Source organism: Medicago sativa, chromosome 4, assembly GCF_051527215.1.
Source record: "Medicago sativa cultivar Bolivia chromosome 4, Bolivia_mono, whole genome shotgun sequence".
NCBI lineage: Eukaryota > Viridiplantae > Streptophyta > Magnoliopsida > Fabales > Fabaceae > Medicago > Medicago sativa.
Window position 1 is genome coordinate 82,832,108 of NC_140752.1, and position 20,108 is coordinate 82,852,215.

Here is a 20,108-nt window from a genome sequence, read left to right on the forward strand (position 1 = left end):
ACTTATAAAAAAATTAGTTATTTGATAGATGATAGATATTATTTGATAGATACATAAGACATTCCTTAAAAAAAATGCATGATACATAAATGTAATATGGGTTAAAATTTACGAATTTTTTCCATATATATATAATATTTATTCTCATGTGACATGCATGACACAAAGAGTTGTATTTCATACACGAAAAATGGGAAAAATACGTATTTTTTGTAATATATATATATTGCTGATTTGTGCATGTAGTAGGTGGTGGTATTTGTGATTGAAATGCATGACTCCAAAAGTCCTATTCAATACAAAAATTGTACAAAATACAACTGAGAAAACAAAATTGTATTTTAAAATATGAGACTAAATCCACAAAATAGTGAAACTAGAGACCAAAATTGTAATTAAACCTAAATTATAAAACAAAATTAAAATCAATATTTTTTTAAGCATGTGATCAAGCCAAAGATATTTCAACTTTGAGGATGCGTGAAATTCCCAATTCCATGTCCAATTTTAGAAAAATGTCCACAGAAAACGGAAAGTGATCGATTACTTATTATTGGTAAATTCTTATGTAAAGTTTGATTGGATAACGATACCTTATAATCAAAATTTGTTTAACATTTGAATTTATTTTAAAAAAAAACTAATATGAAAATAAGACATGTTAGTGATTGATTGCATGAAGGGTAAATAGTTGATCACCATAACTATTTTTGTAAGCAGGTTTACAACTACAGGGTAAATAGTTGATCACCATAATTATAATTTTTTTTTTTGAGGGATAATTATAATTATTTTTGTAAGCAGGTTTACAACTACATGTGAGGCATTTATCATAGTTGATCACCACAGCTCACAAAGCTCGTGCATGCGTGGACTTATAGGCAGCAAGCGGCGCCGCAGCAATTTCTCATGTTTTGCATTATTCATTCATGAATCACATAGCTTCTCGTTCGTATATAAATCGATCAAACAAATGGGGACACTTTGTATATATAATTATCCTACATATTTTCCTGACAAAAAAAAAAAAATCTTGCATTTCTTTTCTAATGCGAATCCAGAGTGTTTTGTCAGAATTTGTTTTCTTAGGCATGTTTTCAGTCAGAATTTATGAACTATATACACGAATTGCTGGAGTTCATTCAATGGCTAATAGTTTTCAATAAATTGTGGGAGAGTTATGCCCCCTCAAAGGTGGTAATGACAATTTAAATAATTTTTATGTATCTGAGAGACTTCATTTAAATGTGATCGTGGCTGAAAAAATATTTAAAAAAAAAACCAATGATTTAAATAATTTTCAAAAATTACAAAATAAATTTAAAAAATTATGTGAGTCCGCCATGACCCATGATCCCAATTTAAATAATTTTTGGCGGAAAAAATTTCAACAAAATTATTTTATTTTTTTTAAAATGTTATTAGCAGGGGGCCTCTTGGCAATATTGTGGGAGGCAGGGCCGGCCCTGTGCGAGTGCATCAAGGCCCTTGGCACCGGGCCTCAAACTTAGAAGGGTCTCAAAATTTGAAAAAAGCGAGAAAAAAAATTTGTAATTTTTTGGAGGTGAAAGAACATTTGTTTGCTAAATGTGTCTTGATTCTCCGGAGGTGCAATTTGGTACAAGTTATTTAAATGGCTTGGTGTAATTTCGATAGTACCATAGGACCTATATACTTTGCTCCAAACTTTTACTTCCATGGTTGGAAAGGGGAAGGGTTTAAGAGTTGTATTGTTGGTTGACATACGGTGTTGTGGCTCATTTAGAAGGCCATGCACGCTCACATATTTAACTTAGATTTCAAAAGTGGAAGAGGTGATAGATTCGATTAAGAAGTTATCATGAGAATGATTTTGGGGTAATAAGTTGATCACTGTGTGAATCTATTATGAATGGTTCAAGTTTCTAATATATCATTTCTGCTTAGGTAACTTGATCATTTTTAGGTGTCATGTCTCGGTTAGATTATTCTTTTGGGAGGGATGAGAACTATTTGTACTTCATCATATTGTACCACTTATATTTATCACATCTTATCTTATTCAATAAAACATATTATTTGCTATTAAAAACAAGGGTTAAATATAATTTTGGTCCCTATAAATATACCAACTTTTCGTTTTAGTCCCTCTAAAATTTTCCTTCAACTTTTAGTCCCTATAAAATTTTCAATCACTACTTTTGGTCCCTATTTTTAAGTTAATTTTAGTATTTTTTTTAATGAAATTGTGCAGAAATGTGTAGAATATTGTAAAAATATTTTCCAAAAAAAAATTAGAATTTTTTAACAAAACATAAATTTAATATGAATCTTTAACCATAAAATATATAAAAATTCATATTAAATTCATGTTTTGTAATAAAATTCTAAATTTTTTTGGGATAGATTCTTATAATATTATTAATTTTTCTGCAAAATTTTATTCAAAAATATGAATTCTACATATGAGTTTACATTAAAAGAGGGGCCAAAAGTGAAGATGGAAAATTTTTGGAGGACTAAAAGTTGAAGGAAAATTTTAGAGGGACTAAAACGAAAAGTTGGTATATTTATAGGGACCAAAAACATATTTAAACCTAAAAACAAAATCTCTCATCTCAAATTTCTACTTACTATGCCCCTTATTTATGTGCCTCCTATTAGGAGAATTCGTTATGGGACTTAGGGGCGGATGCATGTAGAGTGGAATTGGGGTTGTTTCCCCCACAAAGAAAAACAAATACCTTGAAAAATGTTCAATAATTTTTATTTTGACCCATAAACAAGTAGTTGTTGCATAATTTTATCATTTATTTCTCTAATTTTCAACACTAAACACATACAACGATACGATGATTGAAAATACATCTTATTTCGAAAATGAAACACCATCCTATATATTATAGACAATTTTGAGGCAGAATTGTGTAATTTGAAAAAAAAAATATAATATTTTGTTCAGTTTATGAATATATTAAACATATTTTTTATGTCATTTCATATTTATAAGATAATTCAACCACTAATTTTACCAAACATAACATTGCATATTCAATCATTAACTTGTATGATATCAATCAACCATCTGCTAATTCACCTATACGTCTGATTATATGCTCCCATTACAAGAAAATGGGAGAGATAATTTAAGCTCAATAAATATATTAATTTTTCTGTGTGAAAGAGTTTGTTATTACATAATAGTTGTTTATTTATGTTATTTTCGTTGTCATTGAATATTAAACTGTAACGTGAGAGGTAGTATACAAATAGTAAACTATGAAATATAAACCAGGAGTTGAGAGATGCGTGGGCTTTTGTGGTCTTGCAGTTGACATATTCAAGATCTGATCCCGAGGTATTCTCTTCTTCATATGGGATTTCGTACGGGGTTCATATTCCATGGTAATACATGATGTCACATTATCTGTTACATATAAAAAAAAACTAAGATATTATAATAATCCCTTATGCATGTTAAGCCTTCTTGGATTATTTCCTACCTCTTTACACACTTTATATAAAAACTCAAATGAATCTTTTCGAATTGTTCTCCATTAGTAGGCAGGCACATGTAGCACGAGTGCTTCATTCAATTTTCAACAACAAAAGTGTTCTCTTTCTAAGCAAAAGACAATATTACTCATTCGACTTATAAAGAGAGGAAAGAAACGAGAAGCATGCATGCGTTTTAGATATGCTAGGGCCTATGAACCAAAGTGCAACAATAAACAGTTTGCCAAGTTGCAACTTTGCATTATTATCTCACAAGTGTGTGGGAACTTAGCATTAAACAAAGTTGTTAGACGGCCTAATTAGTGTAATTACGTACTCTAAGAGGATGAAAAAGCCTCAAAAAAATTTACAAACAATAATACATGTACACCCACTAATTTTCTTGCACTTATTTAACATTTTATTTTATCTTTATTTCTATCTTCTTATTACATCACTCTCTTTATCTCTTTTTCCCTCAAGATGTCAAAGGGTTTTGGAGGTCCACCAATTTTTTTTCTCTTTTTTAACGGACTCACTCCATTAATTATAGATAATCATATTTAAAGCATTGTTGAACATTAAATATTTATGGTAAATTTTTAAGTACTTTAGAGTTTGGTGGGGCATCAGTATTTTGTAGGCAAAATTTGTTTAACATTTGAATTTATTTTAAAATAAATCAATATAAAATTATAACATATATAACATTGGATGATTTGATGATGGTACATATCCAACCAAACTTCATATAGACATCATTGTGTTGAGTTCACCAATATTTATATCTCTCTCAAATAGAATTCAAATATTAGTTCATGAAATTATGAAAGTTCAACCTCTTTCAATAGACTCAACCTATGATAAGATCTTGCTTTTTATGTGTGACAATCGAGTATTCTCTGCACGTAACTACTGAGATTAATCTCTTGATGGACCCAAATGCGATTCAACTTTACTATGCATATTTCAAACAATTGAAGTTGACGATGCGATGCTTTGAGGTTCACTTCTTTATAAAACCTTGATTTGTTTGTTAATTACACAAAGGGCAATTAAAGGAGTCAATCACCCATGATGAAGTTGACTTGTACTAATGGTCATTTTTGTCTTTTTCGATGACTAGAGGGCCAAAATAATCAAATATAGTATAGGGTGCCCACTGCCCTCCCTACACTTGTTAATTTTAAAATAGATGCTTGTAGACTCTAATTAATTTAATTAGGAGTTCATTAAGAAGCTAAATAAAGTCAAAACTTAGATGCGTCCAAGTGTGTCCAAAGATAAGAAAACGTCTTTAGGTTTAGGACGATTGCATTGACTTTGGTGCCTTAAAAGTAGCATACTTTTATTTATATTTATATATATCTTAAGAGAAGACAAAGCAATAGATTTTTCTTGTTCAGAATGGGTAGAGAAGAAGAATCCAAAAAGATGGAAATTGATCTCTCTTTGAAGATAGATAGTGATGATGAGCGAAAAGAAGAAGAAGAAGTAGATCATGAGCTTGTGAAAGAGAATGATGAGAAGGAAGAAGTACATGAAGCCACAGCTGGTGAAATAGAAGATGATGATGCTTCAGTTATACAACTATCTTTGCAAGACGACACGAAAATAAAACAGGTATCTATATATATAATTTTCCATTGAAGACAAGTAGATTTAAAAGCATAATTACCAATATTGATATTGTTGCTTATCAATTCTAAAAAAAATGAGTATTCCTTTAATGAGACAAATTTTTCACATCTCTACTTCTCACCATTTTTTCTCTTCAATAGTATCTATGTTTGGGTAGAGTACCCCTTAATTATACTCTTCATCTAATATTAATATTATTTTTCTTTGTTTGTTCTAAGAAAACATTATTTGTATTATTTTCTTCAATAATCTTCTTGATCATATTTTCTATAGTGTATTATACTTGCTTATGTATATATGCATGTAATGTATAACTCTTGAAAATTAAAATAGGTATCTAGGTAGTTTTAATTGTCTGTGAAAAATGATATATATGTATACTCTACAGTTAAGTGCCTTAGAAATGGAGATGGAAAGTATGAAAGAAGAAAACAAAGCATTGAGGAAAGTGGTGGAACAAACAATGAAAGACTACTATGATCTGCAAACAAAATTTTCAGTCATCCAAGAAAATAATAATAAAAGAAAGGTAAATTAAATCTGAATGTTAATTAATTTTCTATATATATATATATATATATATAGTCTTTATTGACTATCTATATATCATCCCTATTGTGTTTAATATAATAATAATTGATAGAGATCTCACTCAGCAGGATCGTCAACTTTCTCTCTCACTACAAGACAATAATGCAGCCACAAGTGGTGAAGGACCATCAAGATCATTTCATGAGATCTTTAGTCAAAAAATTAAAAGATCTTCATCTCCATTACCACCAAACAATATTACTGATGATGATAGTATAAGTGAGAGTGATTTGGGTTTGTCATTGAGGATGCAGACAATAAACACGTGTCAGAGAGATACTGAGGGAAATAAAGAAGGCAAAAAAGAACAATTGGGAAGTTTTGAATCAGTGCAGAATAAAATGCAAAGGGTACATGAGGTGCCTAGTGTTACTACTACTCATGCTGCTTATTCCCCTCCTAATAGAAAGGCTAGGGTTTCTGTTAGAGCAAGATGTGAAACTGCCACAGTGAGTTTAAAGTTCTTTTTTCAGATTTTTTTACTATATGATTTGATTAAGATTTTTTTATTTAAGATGAAACTAATTATTCTCATGGTTTTTTGAAAGATGAATGATGGATGTCAATGGAGAAAATATGGACAGAAAATAGCAAAAGGAAATCCATGTCCACGTGCCTACTATCGTTGTACTGTTGCTCCAGGCTGTCCAGTTAGGAAACAAGTATATATTTATTCATTCTCAACTATTATTAATTTTATTTGGATCTTCTGCGGTGGCGCGGCTGCACCTTGTATTGGTTGCAAAGTAGTTGGATCAGGATGCAAATCTTGCATCCTAACCTAACAACTATGCAGTCACTCAGCAGAAGATCTGATTTCTTTATCAATTAACCGATCTTAAGAATTAATATATTTTTTAATTTTTGTTTAATATAGGTGCAAAGATGTATAGATGACATGTCTATACTAATTACAACATATGAAGGAACACATAACCATCCACTACCTGTTGGTGCAACTGCAATGGCTTCAACAGCTTCAGCAGCGGCTTCATTTATGTTACTGGATTCAAGCAATCCTAATATTTCAGATTATGGTTTCACAACCCAACAATCCTTTAATCCTTACACTAATAATAGCTTTCACCACCCATTAAACCAATCTTCAAATATTAGAAGCATAAACCCCAATGATCCATCCCAAGGAATTGTTTTTGACCTCACCAATAATAATAATGAACTCAACGAACCGCGACGATTTTCCACTGCAGGTAGCTCCAGCTCCAATAATTCAACTGATCAACCTCGTTTTTCTTGGATGCAAAACAAATACCAACAGCAGAGTAGTACTAGCAATGCTAATATTGCAATGAACAATTTTCATAACCCTAGAGTACCACTGGATATTCATGATAGGGTTTGGAAAGGATCAGAAGAAAATAATAACAACAATGTGTCTGCAATTGCATCAGATCCTAAGTTTAGGCTTGCTGTTGCAGCTGCAATTTCATCACTCATGAATAAAGAAAGCAACAACACTACTACACATGGTAGCAACAATTGAGTCATTGATCATCAATCTCTTTCTGGGAATGGTAAGCCCAATATATGATTTTTTTTTTCACTTAACAAAGAAGTTAATAATAGTAATAATAAGTTTGTTTTGAAGACAAACAAAGAAGAAAGTGAATGTTATTATGTAGCAATATATTACAATAGTGGTTATTGGTTAACTAAGTGAGTTGAGTATTAGATTTTCACATCTTCATATATAAACAATTATATTCCTATACAGAGAGCGGCTACTAGCTAATTCTGTTTCACTTGTAATCTGGCATTTCTTGTTTACTGTTGTGAAGAGAAGTTTATGTCATTAGCTGAATTAGATACAAAGGATTTATAACGTATTACTTATTTAAGTATATATTAGAAAGCTTTTCTTATCTGATTTTCTAGTCTTTGTATAATGTACTCAAGTACACTAAGTTGATAATCATGCAAGGAAGAAATATATCTTTTTTTTATATGTAGAAAGGAAGAAATATATCTAGATCTTGTTTTTTCGAAGAGCAAAATCAATTTTATTATATGAAAATGAGAGAAGTATGATGAGTATTAAACCCACCAACCGGAGAAAAGTATAAGAGATACTCGACCCTAGGGACGACCCAAGCTATAGAGTTTATGACGATTTTTTTTGGCCAAAAAAGTTAAATTTGGTTATAACTATATAAGTGACAATTTAGTTGCATATGTTTCTCTAGTTGAGTGCGCGAAGGTGAAAGCCTCGTACCCTCCTTGTCCAAACCATTGGCCTTAGTAAAACTTAGATTCTTAATTTTATTTTCTAAAAGCTCATGTAATTTTTATTTATTTTAAAAGGTCTAACAATAGAAGTTGTTTTAGGCCTCTAAACATGTTGGATCAACCTTGCTCGAGCCACACAAAACAATAAGATAAAAGAACCTAGCAAATTAAACAATCTAGAGAGTTTAACAAACTCATAAAGATTACAAAGGCCACCCTTTTTAGCAAGAAACCATTTGCAAGAGACAAGTATGATAGCTTCAACAATCTCCTCTACCACCGGCTCTTTTGAAGAAAAAATAACACCATTTCTAGCCTCTCAAATTTTACAGGAGATACTTCTTGTTCCAAGGAGATATTGTGAAACATTCAAGAAAGGTAAGAAGATTACTGACAAGTTGTCATCGTTCCAATCCATTTGAAAATTTGGTACCAAACCGATCTTGTGAAACTACATTTGGAAAGTAAGTGAAAAATTGTTACTTTTCAATCACCGCCGCCATTTTGCAAGTAGTGTCAAATTGAAGATTTTCAAGTCTTTACAATCGCCACCCTTCTGCTTTAGGTTTGCAAATATACTTCCACTTATACACCATAGCATTTTTCTTGTTGTAGTTGATCCATCCCACAAAAACCGCCTTTGTATCTTAATCAATGTCTTCCACACCTTTTCTTTACATTTTCAAATAAGAAAGATAGAATATAGGGATGGAAGTAAAACCCAAATTAACGAGAACCACTTATCATTCAAGATTAACAAACTTTTTCATCCAACTACTAAGTCTTTTTTAAAAAAAAAAAACTTCGGCCACCAATTTCCACATTGAGAACCTCGTCGAATTGGCACCCACCTTAAACTTAAAGAACCTGGTCGTTGTATGAAACAAGGGTCAACATTCACACTAAACCACTTAAGTTCACCTTTAGGTCGAAAATCAATTAAAACCATCTTAAGATTGAATTCATCCACCATAAGTTTTCAACACACGCCTCTCTGATAAATAATGTATCATGCGCATATTGGAGGTTTGAAATCACCACATCCGAGTTTCCCACCTTGAAACCTTTAAATATCCTTAAGATCGCTTTTTTCTTAAGACACCCCAACCACTACGCCTCCAAACGAAATAGAATAGTGTCAATGAATACCCTTGTTTGAGACCTTTTCATATATCCACTTGATCTATAGGGAGCACATTCACAAAGAACTAATAGATTACCCTAAAACACACACTTTCATCTAATTTCGCCATTTTTTACAAAATCTAAACCTCGTCAATGTGTAATCTAGGAAGCTCCATTTAACCGAGTCGTACACCTTTTCTAAATCAACCATGAAAATTAAGCATTCCTTCTTTGATCTCTTTGCCAAATCCACAACTTCATTTAGAACCAACCCTCCACCCATTAGATATCTCCCTTTAATAAAAGCATATTGTTATGATGAAATTAATTAAAGAATCCATCATCAGTGTTAATCGACTCACTAAAACCTTGACAACAAACTTATAGGGACTACCAAGAAGGGAAATAAGATAAAATTTCTCCAGAGATTGTGGATCAAGGACCTTTCAGATAAATGTGATAAAATAAAAGAAAATATATTTTTCAATAGGCGAGCATTATGGTGAAATTGGTCTAACTTTACTTTCACTTCCGACTTCAACAACTCTCAAAATGACTTAAGGAAAACAAAATTATAACCTATTGTTCCAGCCTCTTGTTCCCACTAACTAAAGTGACCATTTCTTCCTCCAAAAAGTTCTTTGAGAGTTCAAGATTTTGAGTCTCGTTCAGCATAGGAAACTCCAACCTAGGTTAGGTCAGTGTAAACTCCATCACACAAAAAAAAAATTGAGTTTGAGGAGGAATTTGAAATATGAATTGAGTTCGTCAAATGATTTTGTTGCACATCATTGGATGTATGTGTAAAATAACTTTACATCAACAGTGAAATTACACATGTAGAAATTCAAGTCTTTTGTGAAATTGCATCAGAGGCGTCCAAAGATTCGGAGCTTTAAAAAAACAAATGAGGAATTTCAATGTCCTTACTAATTGAGTATGCTCACAGGGACTGGGTCGTACTCTACGATTAGAAGACATAATTTGTTCTTATGTATCTCTTTCTATAGTTAATTTGATTTTTTTTAAATCCCTTTTTTTGTGTATTTTTAAAAATCCATTTAATATTACTTGAGTTATAGCCTTCTTAGAATGACTTTTTTTTTTTTTTTTTTTTGCATGAATGACTTAAGTTTAGTTTAAAATAATATTTATTATGTTACTTTTTCAAAATTTCCTTACACTTATATTAATAAGTAATAAGACGGTTTTATATAATGTCGAGTAATTTTATCGTTCAAAAGTTATACATAATTTCATTTATAACCTGAAGTCCTGAACATCTTAACTTTATTTTTGATTCTCATGGGTTCCGTAGAGCCTATATATGATCATATTTGAGGCCGTAAAAAAAGGTATTTCTTTATCAAAAAATAGTATTTCTTATTGGTTAGGTTTATAAAATGTTATGTAAATAAATTACAAACTACTTTGTATCTAGTAAAAGTAATCGGTCAGGCTTTATCAAATCAAATGAATCATAAAACGTCAAATTCATAAACAATAAGGGGGTGCAAATATATAAGATACACAATATATTAATCGACCTAAATTTCTAACTAAAGGACGGGCTCAATCTACTTTGTTTCTTTTGAGAAATTCTTTTCCCATCCTCCAATCTTGCCATGCGCCTTTCAATTTTCATATTTTACCTCGTTCGATTATATTATTTGAATTAAAATTTTTAACGATAACTAGACCCCGACCCGTGCAATGCACGGGTTTGTTTTGAGTTTCATATATAAGCTTCAAATTGACTTTATTATGTACATACTTCAATGTATTATGTATAACATTTGAATAAAGACTACTACAATGATACTATTGAATAAATAAAATTAATCATGTTGTCTTCTCATCTTTTGACCTTTATAAAGTATCACAAAGGGATTTCAAATAACAATTTATATTGGCATGGATTGATGTACTTTGCCAAGTCTATCTATTGATAGTTATTTTAGTGCCATGAAAAAATTTAAGTTGGATAGTCACCGTCAAGATCATGTTTATCAAATTTTAAGCTCAAGCATTACATAAAAGTTGTATATCATAAGCTCAATAGGAACACATATTTAGTTACAGACCATTCATAAATAGTAAAACAAATCGCTGAACGAACAAACAATTATAAAATATTAAAATTGATATCAACCCAAGTTTTGCTTGGGTGCTTTTCCTATGAAGACAACCAAAGTTTGCCCCAAGCTTAAAAAAACGCTAGAAGAAGACACTTCATATCACCCAAAGTGGTATATCATCATCAAAACTGATGTCGATTCTTGATAGTGTCTTTACTCAAATATCAGCCTTTTCCTATAACTGCCATGAAGAAAATGCTAGAAGGTGATGCTTCTCAACGTAACCAAGCAATCAATAAAAGTTTCTGCAATAGCAAAGCAACCACAATGACCTCCTTGACTTATTTTGAAGGCACAATCAATGAAACTTCCATTTTATACCATCCATATACAACAAACAACACTTCCAATCTAGTTAATTAAAGTAAATAATATTAAATCATTTTTAAATGTGGTCTAAGATCACAACTTTTCACAAATAATAGCAACGTATATGCTACGGCATGCAACAAAAATGAAGTCAATCCAACAAAGGTTGAAGACCATACAAAGCATCATATGGTCCACTCATGAGACACAAAAGGTAACACCCGTATTTTTTCTACAATTTTCCCACAAATCAAATGCACTCTGAACCAAATATAGTATAATTATTTCATCAACAAAAATATTGCTGTCAGTTGAGACCAAATAAGTGTGAGTACAGTAAATTGCATAGTAAAAAAGTTGTTGATAGGAAATCAACATCATTGAGTAGTATTTACTTTAGTTTATCATATCAGATATGGAAAGAAAATTATGCCTGGAATGAATAACGGAAATGGAAGAGTCAAGTTCAAGAACATACCAAATAACACATTAGTCATAGATATCTAATCTGCTTGACTTGGCTGCTGCAACGCCTATTAAAAAGATCTCAGTGGTTGAAACCTTATTTTAGATTAAAGACAAAAGTAGAACAACTAAATAATTGTTACTTTGTAGAGCTTAACAGGACCACATTATCAAAGTAAAAAATAATTCACATTACACAATAAATGTCAAAGTACCAAATAAAATAGGAAAAGAAATCGAGAATCTAATGCAGAAGAAGATGAAGGTACAAACCTTGTGCAACAGAGACATTCTCAGATTTAGAAAAAATTCAAACAGGAGCAGAACAATGATGAATTTTAGAGGATAATCTGTCTATAATAACCGCATAAACAGCATGCCTTCAACAATCTAGTTATCTGCATTTTGCAGGCACATAGCAAAAAACAATGAATTCTTTAAACTGATTCATATAAACGTCAATTGCAAGAACATATTAATATATAAGATCAAAATAAAACAAAATAATCACCATTTCCTTATCCTCATATTCTCAAAACCTGCAAAAGAAAAGTTCATTTCTGAAAAATTAGTACAGGCTTGGAGTGGCGGCAATTTTTAAGGATTCATCAGAGTAGAGAATTATGAATGGGGGAGTGACTTATGTAAAACCACCAACTACACATTAGTTTTTTTTGAATCGGCAAAATATTATTAACCTACAAGCCCGTGCAAGATGCACTAATAAGCTCGAGTGGAGAAAAAAATTACAAAAAGGGGAAATCGGTTGCCGTACAAAGACCGGCTTGAACAAAAACCCCTTTAAAAAACCACCCCAAACCCACGTAGCTAACCACAAGGGAAAACCAAAAAACTGGAAAACTTGAAGTGAGGCCAACATATACATGTGAGATGTCACATGTATACCCCTGCATCACCACAAAACCACCAAAACCGGTCCCTAGAAACAACACCACACCACAGAAACCTGCTGTCACCTACCTAGCTTCAGGCCGCACCAACCATTAACAAAACCATACAACACTACCAAACAACAAACAACCAAAAAACAGCCGCTGCTGAAGCCAACACAGCAAAAAACCTGCTACAGAACATCTAGCAGAAATAACAAACTGCACCAGAAACAGAAACATCACCGCTAGACTACCAAAACAAGCCAAAACCGAAGCCTCCCCGACAACCAAACAGCACAACAAAGCACTACCTCATCAAGCAAATCCGAGGACACCAACACCACTCATAAAACAAACAAGCCGGGGTGTTGAATCTAGCTAACAACCATCTCCAAGACAACACCTTAATCTCCTCCGCAAGCTCATCCCACCTAGCAATCCTATTATTAAAAATACCATCGTTTCTAGCACGCCAAATAACCCAAACCGCTACCTCCCATATCATCCGCAAACCCTTCCGAATCTTCTTATGACTTGATCCCCCGCTCCAACATTCCCAATGGATAAACAAATTCGGCGGCATAACAAAATTCAAATCTAACCAAGTCATCAAATGTAACCACACATTCCTTGCCAAATCGCAATGGAGGAAAAGATGAACCGTAGACTCGGGAACCGACACACACCAAACACAATTATTACCTGTGTCGGGAGGCAAACAATTCCGCAACTCCAAGTTGAGACGGGTCGGAATCCTATCTCGGAGAGCCTTCCAAACAAAAGCAATCACCTTGGATGGTGCCCCGGATTTCCAAATTTGGCGGAAGACCTTCCTATCCCCTTCCGTATGTCCTACCTCCCCCGCACTCCTCCCTTCCAACTTAACATACAAAGATTTCACCGAAAAGTACCCATCATCCTCCAATTTCCATCTCCACCTATCTTCCTCTTCACCCCAAACAAAACCCTCCAACACATCCAATAATTCTAGTAAAAGATTATTTTCCCACACAAACAATTCCCGCCTCCAATTGAAAGTCCAACTTCCTCCTCTTGAACTAGGAGACCACATATCATGAACCGTAGCATCTTTGTTGTTTGAGATAGAAAAGAGTCTATGAAATCTTACCATAAAAGGCACCTCCCCTCTCCATGCCACCCTCCAAAAGCTCGTCAAGACCCCATTACCGACACATCTCACCACCTCCTCATTAAACCAATCCACCTCTTCGCCTTTGGCTAGTGAAACTAAATCCTTCCACCATCTTGACGCATTACTCGGCCACCTACTAACACCACCCTCCATAATATCCTCCACCCTATTCCCATACCTCTCCGCTATCACCACCTTCCAAAGAGCGTTATCACCTTGCAATAACCGCCATTTCCACTTTGCAAGAAGACACAAATTTGTAAGGCTAACATCTCTAACACCAAGACCACCCTCTTCCTTTGGACGACACACCACCTTCCAACTAACCCAATTGATCTTCCTCCCTTCCTCCGTACCTCCCCAAAGAAATTCCTTTTGAATTTTTACTATCTTTTTCGCTACACTCACTGGCATTTTGAAAAAAGATAGGTAAAAAATCGGGATTGCATTCAAAACGGAATTTAGAAGAACGATACGGCCTCCAAAGCTTAGATATTTGTTCCCCCAAGAGCACAACCTCTTAGAAAATTGGTCTAATAACGGATCCCACATCGCAACTCTACCCGGGTTCCCACCCACCGGCAAACCCAAGTACTTAAAAGGAAAACAACCTTGACTACAATTCAAAAAATTGCACGCCATATCCATAAAATCCGTCGCCACGTTAATTCCCATCAAACTACTCTTATAAAAATTAACCTTCAATCCGGATACCATCTCAAAGCCTCTTAGCAAAGCTTTCAAAGTCCACAAATTATCCACCGTTGCTTTCCCCACACAAATGGTATCATCGGCATATTGAAGATGAGAATATACCATACCATCCTCCTTGACCTTGAAACCTTCAAACAAATTCAACCGGACCGCGTTCCTCATTAAACCACTAAAACCCTCCGCCACCAAAATGAAGAGAAAAGGTGCTAGGGGATCACCTTGCTTTAAACCTCTATGAATATTTATTTCTTCCGTAGGACTTCCATTAACGAGAATAGACATACTACCCCTGTAACGCCCTCCTTTTATTTAATTATTTTTTTTATTAAGTTAGAATCTATTTACGTGATTTATTTATATATATGAGGTGTTAGTATTTTTTTATGTGGCATTATTCTATTATTTATTAGAATACAAGAATTATTAGTGTAAGTAAAATTGGAGGTTAGAATAGAAATAAGAATAAGTTATTGGGCCTAAATAGATTTAGGAAGAGTGATTAGTATTATAAATAAGGAAGCTTAGGTTAGAAAGAGTTTTTACGTTAAACCGCTTTTTGGAGAAAGAGGAGAAAGAGGAGAACTCAGAGAGAGAGAACCCTATGAACGAAGAACGCTGCTTTTGAATTCAGAAAAACAATCTAAGGTAAGGGTGAGACTATCTTTCACTAATATTAAGTATGTAGATCATTAGATTGCAACTAACATGTTTTAGGATGAGTTTATGAGATTATGAGAAATTAGGGTTTGAGTGAGAATTGATGATTAGATGATGGAAAACTGCTGAATTGATGTAAGGGGGAGTTTTATTCATCATAAGGGTTGTGTACTCATAAAGGGTAGTGAAAGGTTGTTAATTTTCATTGTTTTCTTATTCTTTTGATCAATCTATGAATAAATTTGTGTCCATTTGTGTTGTTGTGATTCTAAGTTCAATTGCCGATTTTTTTAATTGTGATGTTTCATATTGATTTCGTGATTTATATATGATTACGATGTGGTTTGAAATATATGAGTAAAAGTGAATCTTCATACCTTTTAACCTTCCTGTGGCATATTAATTTTTGGGTTTTATATTGTCTGTTGGTTTTAATTTCCTCGAATGAGTTATGAATTGAATATATATCTTCTTCGTTTCTTTGCCTATGCCTTCGGTTTACTGTACAAAAGCAACTATTTTATGAGTTATTAATTATATCATCACCAATGAGTAGGCACGGTTTCAGCTATAGAAGCCGTATACTTTATATGCATACATATGCAGCTATGTATTATAAGATCCATATTTTAAAGAGTGGCTAATTATTAAATGATTTATTTATAATTTGTTGATTAGGAAGATATTTATTTTGTGACTTGGTACCACTTTGTAATTCAAGTGCACACAGTGTATATATATATATGAGTGATATTTTAGCTCTTGGTCTTAGGGTCATAATTAATTGGTGGTTAACGTTTATGAAAGTCATTGCTGTGATGGCTATTGTCTATTCCAATTCAAAGTTTACAATATAGAGTAATGGAATTAATAGAATTAAGTGGAATAAAATAGATACATGTAGCAGCACTGGAATTAGATAGAAAACAGTGGCAATGAAATTTAATCGATGTATTATTTAACGATGTGTAATTTATGTGCTATCTGAAGATGTATGATTTAAAGATGTACTATTTGAAGATGTGTGGTTTAAAGATGTGTAATTTAAAGATGAGTTATATAAAGACGTGTTATTTGAAGTTGTGTGATTTAAAGATGTGTTATATAAGAGTTGTTATATGCTGCACTTGTTGCTGTTTGCTGTTGTTGACCATTAATGTCATAAGTTGTAAATGTCGGTCTAAGTTGTAAAGTTGTAAGATGTCGTCCAAATTATTGGGGTCATATAAGATGTTCATGATGTTCAAGTTGTTCAAGTTGTAGGAAGATTGAGTCCATTGCATACTCATTAAAGTTGGGGGCTTTAGGCCCGGCAGCCTTTGTGCTCATTAAAGTTGGGGGCTTTAGGCCCGGCAGGTGCTCATTAAAGTTGGGGGCTTTAGGCCCGGCAGCCTTTGTGCTCATTAAAGTTGGGGGCTTTAGGCCCGGCAGCCTTTGTGCTCATTAAAGTTGGGGGCTTTAGGCCCGGCAGCCTTGTGCTCATTAAAGTTGGGGGCTTTAGGCCCGGCAGCCTTGTGCTCAAACTACGTTGGGGGCTTTAAGCCCGGCAGCTTTATGCTCATACGTTGAAGAGCCTAATTACGCTCATTTATGTTGTTGATTGGTACCACATGCATGTGCATATCAAGATGATTTAAGATGATTTTAAGAAGTTGAAGTTGCATAGTCGAGTAGAGTTGTTAAGAGGTTAAGATGTCGAATTGTTAAGAGGTTAAGATGTCGAATTGTTAAGAGGTTAAGATGTCGAGTTGTCAAGAGGTTAAGATGTCAAGTTGTTAAGATTGATTTATAATTTGAATACGAAGTTGATGTTGATGATTGATTATGAAGCTGACCATGAATTGATTATGAAGTTGTTATGATAATGCTATGTTTGATAATGCTATGATGTTTATGATTAATATTTGACGATATGTGATGATGTTTGTGATTAATATATGTGACGATGTTTATGATTAGTAACTGATGTTATATGATGATGTTTATGTCTATGATTAAGATGATATAAGATGAAGTATATGACTAATGTAGGAGATTAATGATGCTAGTTAATGAAGTTTAAGATATGCTAATGATATTTAAGTTGTTAAATGTAATTTATGATTTATAAGCTTAATATTATTGTTTGAGAAATCTCACCCCTTCTGCTTGAAAATGTTGCTCTTCGTATGGGTAACTTGCAGGTAATCAAGATTAGCTGCGGTCGTGGGTGACTATCTCTCACTGTGTCCTTAGGTGCTCTGATACGTAACGGGATGGGGATTTTAATACTATTTTCTGTTCCTTTACATATTGCTTTTGAAGTTTAAGAATTATTTTTGAACTAAGATTTATGAGACTTTTATGATAAGGCCTGCGTGCCAAAGACTATTTTAGATGATGAATAATTCCGCTGCAAAGTATTAACTAATTGTTGATTGAATTTTGAAGGATAAATATTAATTTATTCTATGTATGATTTTTAGAAATGTGACATTCCGTTTTGTGATGAAACACTCTGATAATTGTTATGAAATTTTTACGTTGGGAAAACGGGGTGTTACAATTGGTATCAGAGCAGGTCGGTCCGTCCGGCCAAGTAGATGAGTCGTTTTGTCGTGTCGTCATGTTTTCTAGTTAGTAGTTATGTTTTATTACGTGATCATGTTTAACTGATTTTGATGTGGTTTTGTGTTTTGTTTGAAGAAGCAATAACTAAATTTATTTTTTCTTGTGCTTTGAATTTCGAGGACGAAATTCTTTTAAGTTGGGGAGAGTTGTAACGCCCTCCTTTTATTTAATTATTTTTTTTATTAAGTTAGAATCTATTTACGTGATTTATTTATATATATGAGGTGTTAGTATTTTTTTATGTGGCATTATTCTATTATTTATTAGAATACGAGAATTATTAGTGTAAGTAAAATTGGAGGTTAGAATAGAAATAAGAATAAGTTATTGGGCCTAAATAGATTTAGGAAGAGTGATTAGTATTATAAATAAGGAAGCTTAGGTTAGAAAGAGTTTTTACGTTAAACCGCTTTTTGGAGAAAGAGGAGAAAGAGGAGAACTCAGAGAGAGAGAACCCTATGAACGAAGAACGCTGCTTTTGAATTCAGAAAAACAATCTAAGGTAAGGGTGAGACTATCTTTCACTAATATTAAGTATGTAGATCATTAGATTGCAACTAACATGTTTTAGGATGAGTTTATGAGATTATGAGAAATTAGGGTTTGAGTGAGAATTGATGATTAGATGATGGAAAACTGCTGAATTGATGTAAGGGGGAGTTTTATTCATCATAAGGGTTGTGTACTCATAAAGGGTAGTGAAAGGTTGTTAATTTTCATTGTTTTCTTATTCTTTTGATCAATCTATGAATAAATTTGTGTCCATTTGTGTTGTTGTGATTCTAAGTTCAATTGCCGATTTTTTTAATTGTGATGTTTCATATTGATTTCGTGATTTATATATGATTACGATGTGGTTTGAAATATATGAGTAAAAGTGAATCTTCATACCTTTTAACCTTCCTGTGGCATATTAATTTTTGGGTTTTATATTGTCTGTTGGTTTTAATTTCCTCGAATGAGTTATGAATTGAATATATATCTTCTTCGTTTCTTTGCCTATGCCTTCGGTTTACTGTACAAAAGCAACTATTTTATGAGTTATTAATTATATCATCACCAATGAGTAGGCACGGTTTCAGCTATAGAAGCCGTATACTTTATATGCATACATATGCAGCTATGTATTATAAGATCCATATTTTAAAGAGTGGCTAATTATTAAATGATTTATTTATAATTTGTTGATTAGGAAGATATTTATTTTGTGACTTGGTACCACTTTGTAATTCAAGTGCACACAGTGTATATATATATATGAGTGATATTTTAGCTCTTGGTCTTAGGGTCATAATTAATTGGTGGTTAACGTTTATGAAAGTCATTGCTGTGATGGCTATTGTCTATTCCAATTCAAAGTTTACAATATAGAGTAATGGAATTAATAGAATTAAGTGGAATAAAATAGATACATGTAGCAGCACTGGAATTAGATAGAAAACAGTGGCAATGAAATTTAATCGATGTATTATTTAACGATGTGTAATTTATGTGCTATCTGAAGATGTATGATTTAAAGATGTACTATTTGAAGATGTGTGGTTTAAAGATGTGTAATTTAAAGATGAGTTATATAAAGACGTGTTATTTGAAGTTGTGTGATTTAAAGATGTGTTATATAAGAGTTGTTATATGCTGCACTTGTTGCTGTTTGCTGTTGTTGACCATTAATGTCATAAGTTGTAAATGTCGGTCTAAGTTGTAAAGTTGTAAGATGTCGTCCAAATTATTGGGGTCATATAAGATGTTCATGATGTTCAAGTTGTTCAAGTTGTAGGAAGATTGAGTCCATTGCATACTCATTAAAGTTGGGGGCTTTAGGCCCGGCAGCCTTTGTGCTCATTAAAGTTGGGGGCTTTAGGCCCGGCAGGTGCTCATTAAAGTTGGGGGCTTTAGGCCCGGCAGCCTTTGTGCTCATTAAAGTTGGGGGCTTTAGGCCCGGCAGCCTTTGTGCTCATTAAAGTTGGGGGCTTTAGGCCCGGCAGCCTTGTGCTCATTAAAGTTGGGGGCTTTAGGCCCGGCAGCCTTGTGCTCAAACTACGTTGGGGGCTTTAAGCCCGGCAGCTTTATGCTCATACGTTGAAGAGCCTA

At 33.1% G+C, this 20,108-nt stretch overlaps 1 protein-coding gene and 1 long non-coding RNA gene across 3 annotated transcripts in view; one reads left to right on the forward strand and one right to left on the reverse strand.

Annotated features, from left to right (window-relative positions):
• Positions 1-4,860: 4,860 nt before the first annotated feature.
• LOC146932755 (putative WRKY transcription factor 9) lies at positions 4,861-7,588 on the forward strand. 2 transcript variants are annotated; one of them, XM_085704502.1, is made up of 5 exons: positions 4,861-5,097; positions 5,504-5,644; positions 5,772-6,155; positions 6,255-6,368; positions 6,584-7,588. In XM_085704502.1, exons 1-5 carry the CDS (start codon positions 4,882-4,884, stop codon positions 7,208-7,210), a joined length of 1,482 nt encoding a protein of 493 aa, XP_085560628.1. In that variant the 5' UTR covers positions 4,861-4,881; the 3' UTR covers positions 7,211-7,588. The 2 variants fall into 2 exon arrangements, with proteins under 2 accessions (XP_085560628.1, XP_085560629.1); XM_085704503.1 differs by having other exon boundaries at positions 5,775-6,155.
• Positions 7,589-11,329: 3,741 nt separating this feature from the next.
• The window catches only part of LOC146932756 (uncharacterized), a 37,451-nt gene continuing 28,672 nt past the window's right edge, over positions 11,330-20,108 (reverse strand). The window contains exons 2-5 of the long non-coding RNA XR_015008405.1: positions 12,502-12,529; positions 12,264-12,388; positions 12,004-12,058; positions 11,330-11,461 (exon numbers count right to left, since the gene is read on the reverse strand). This is a non-coding gene — a long non-coding RNA (uncharacterized LOC146932756). The remainder of the gene's footprint in view (positions 11,462-12,003; positions 12,059-12,263; positions 12,389-12,501; positions 12,530-20,108) is intronic.

What these genes read in the sequence shown, in the direction of transcription:
- LOC146932755 (XM_085704502.1), top strand. Translation starts at nt 4,882, where the DNA reads ATGGGTAGAGAAGAAGAATCCAAAAAGATGGAAATTGATCTCTCTTTG. An exon ending in ACGACACGAAAATAAAACAG is followed by an intron (nt 5,098 to 5,503) that starts GTATCTATATAT and finishes TATACTCTACAG; the next exon opens with TTAAGTGCCTTAGAAATGGA. An exon ending in GCTGTCCAGTTAGGAAACAA is followed by an intron (nt 6,369 to 6,583) that starts GTATATATTTAT and finishes TGTTTAATATAG; the next exon opens with GTGCAAAGATGTATAGATGA.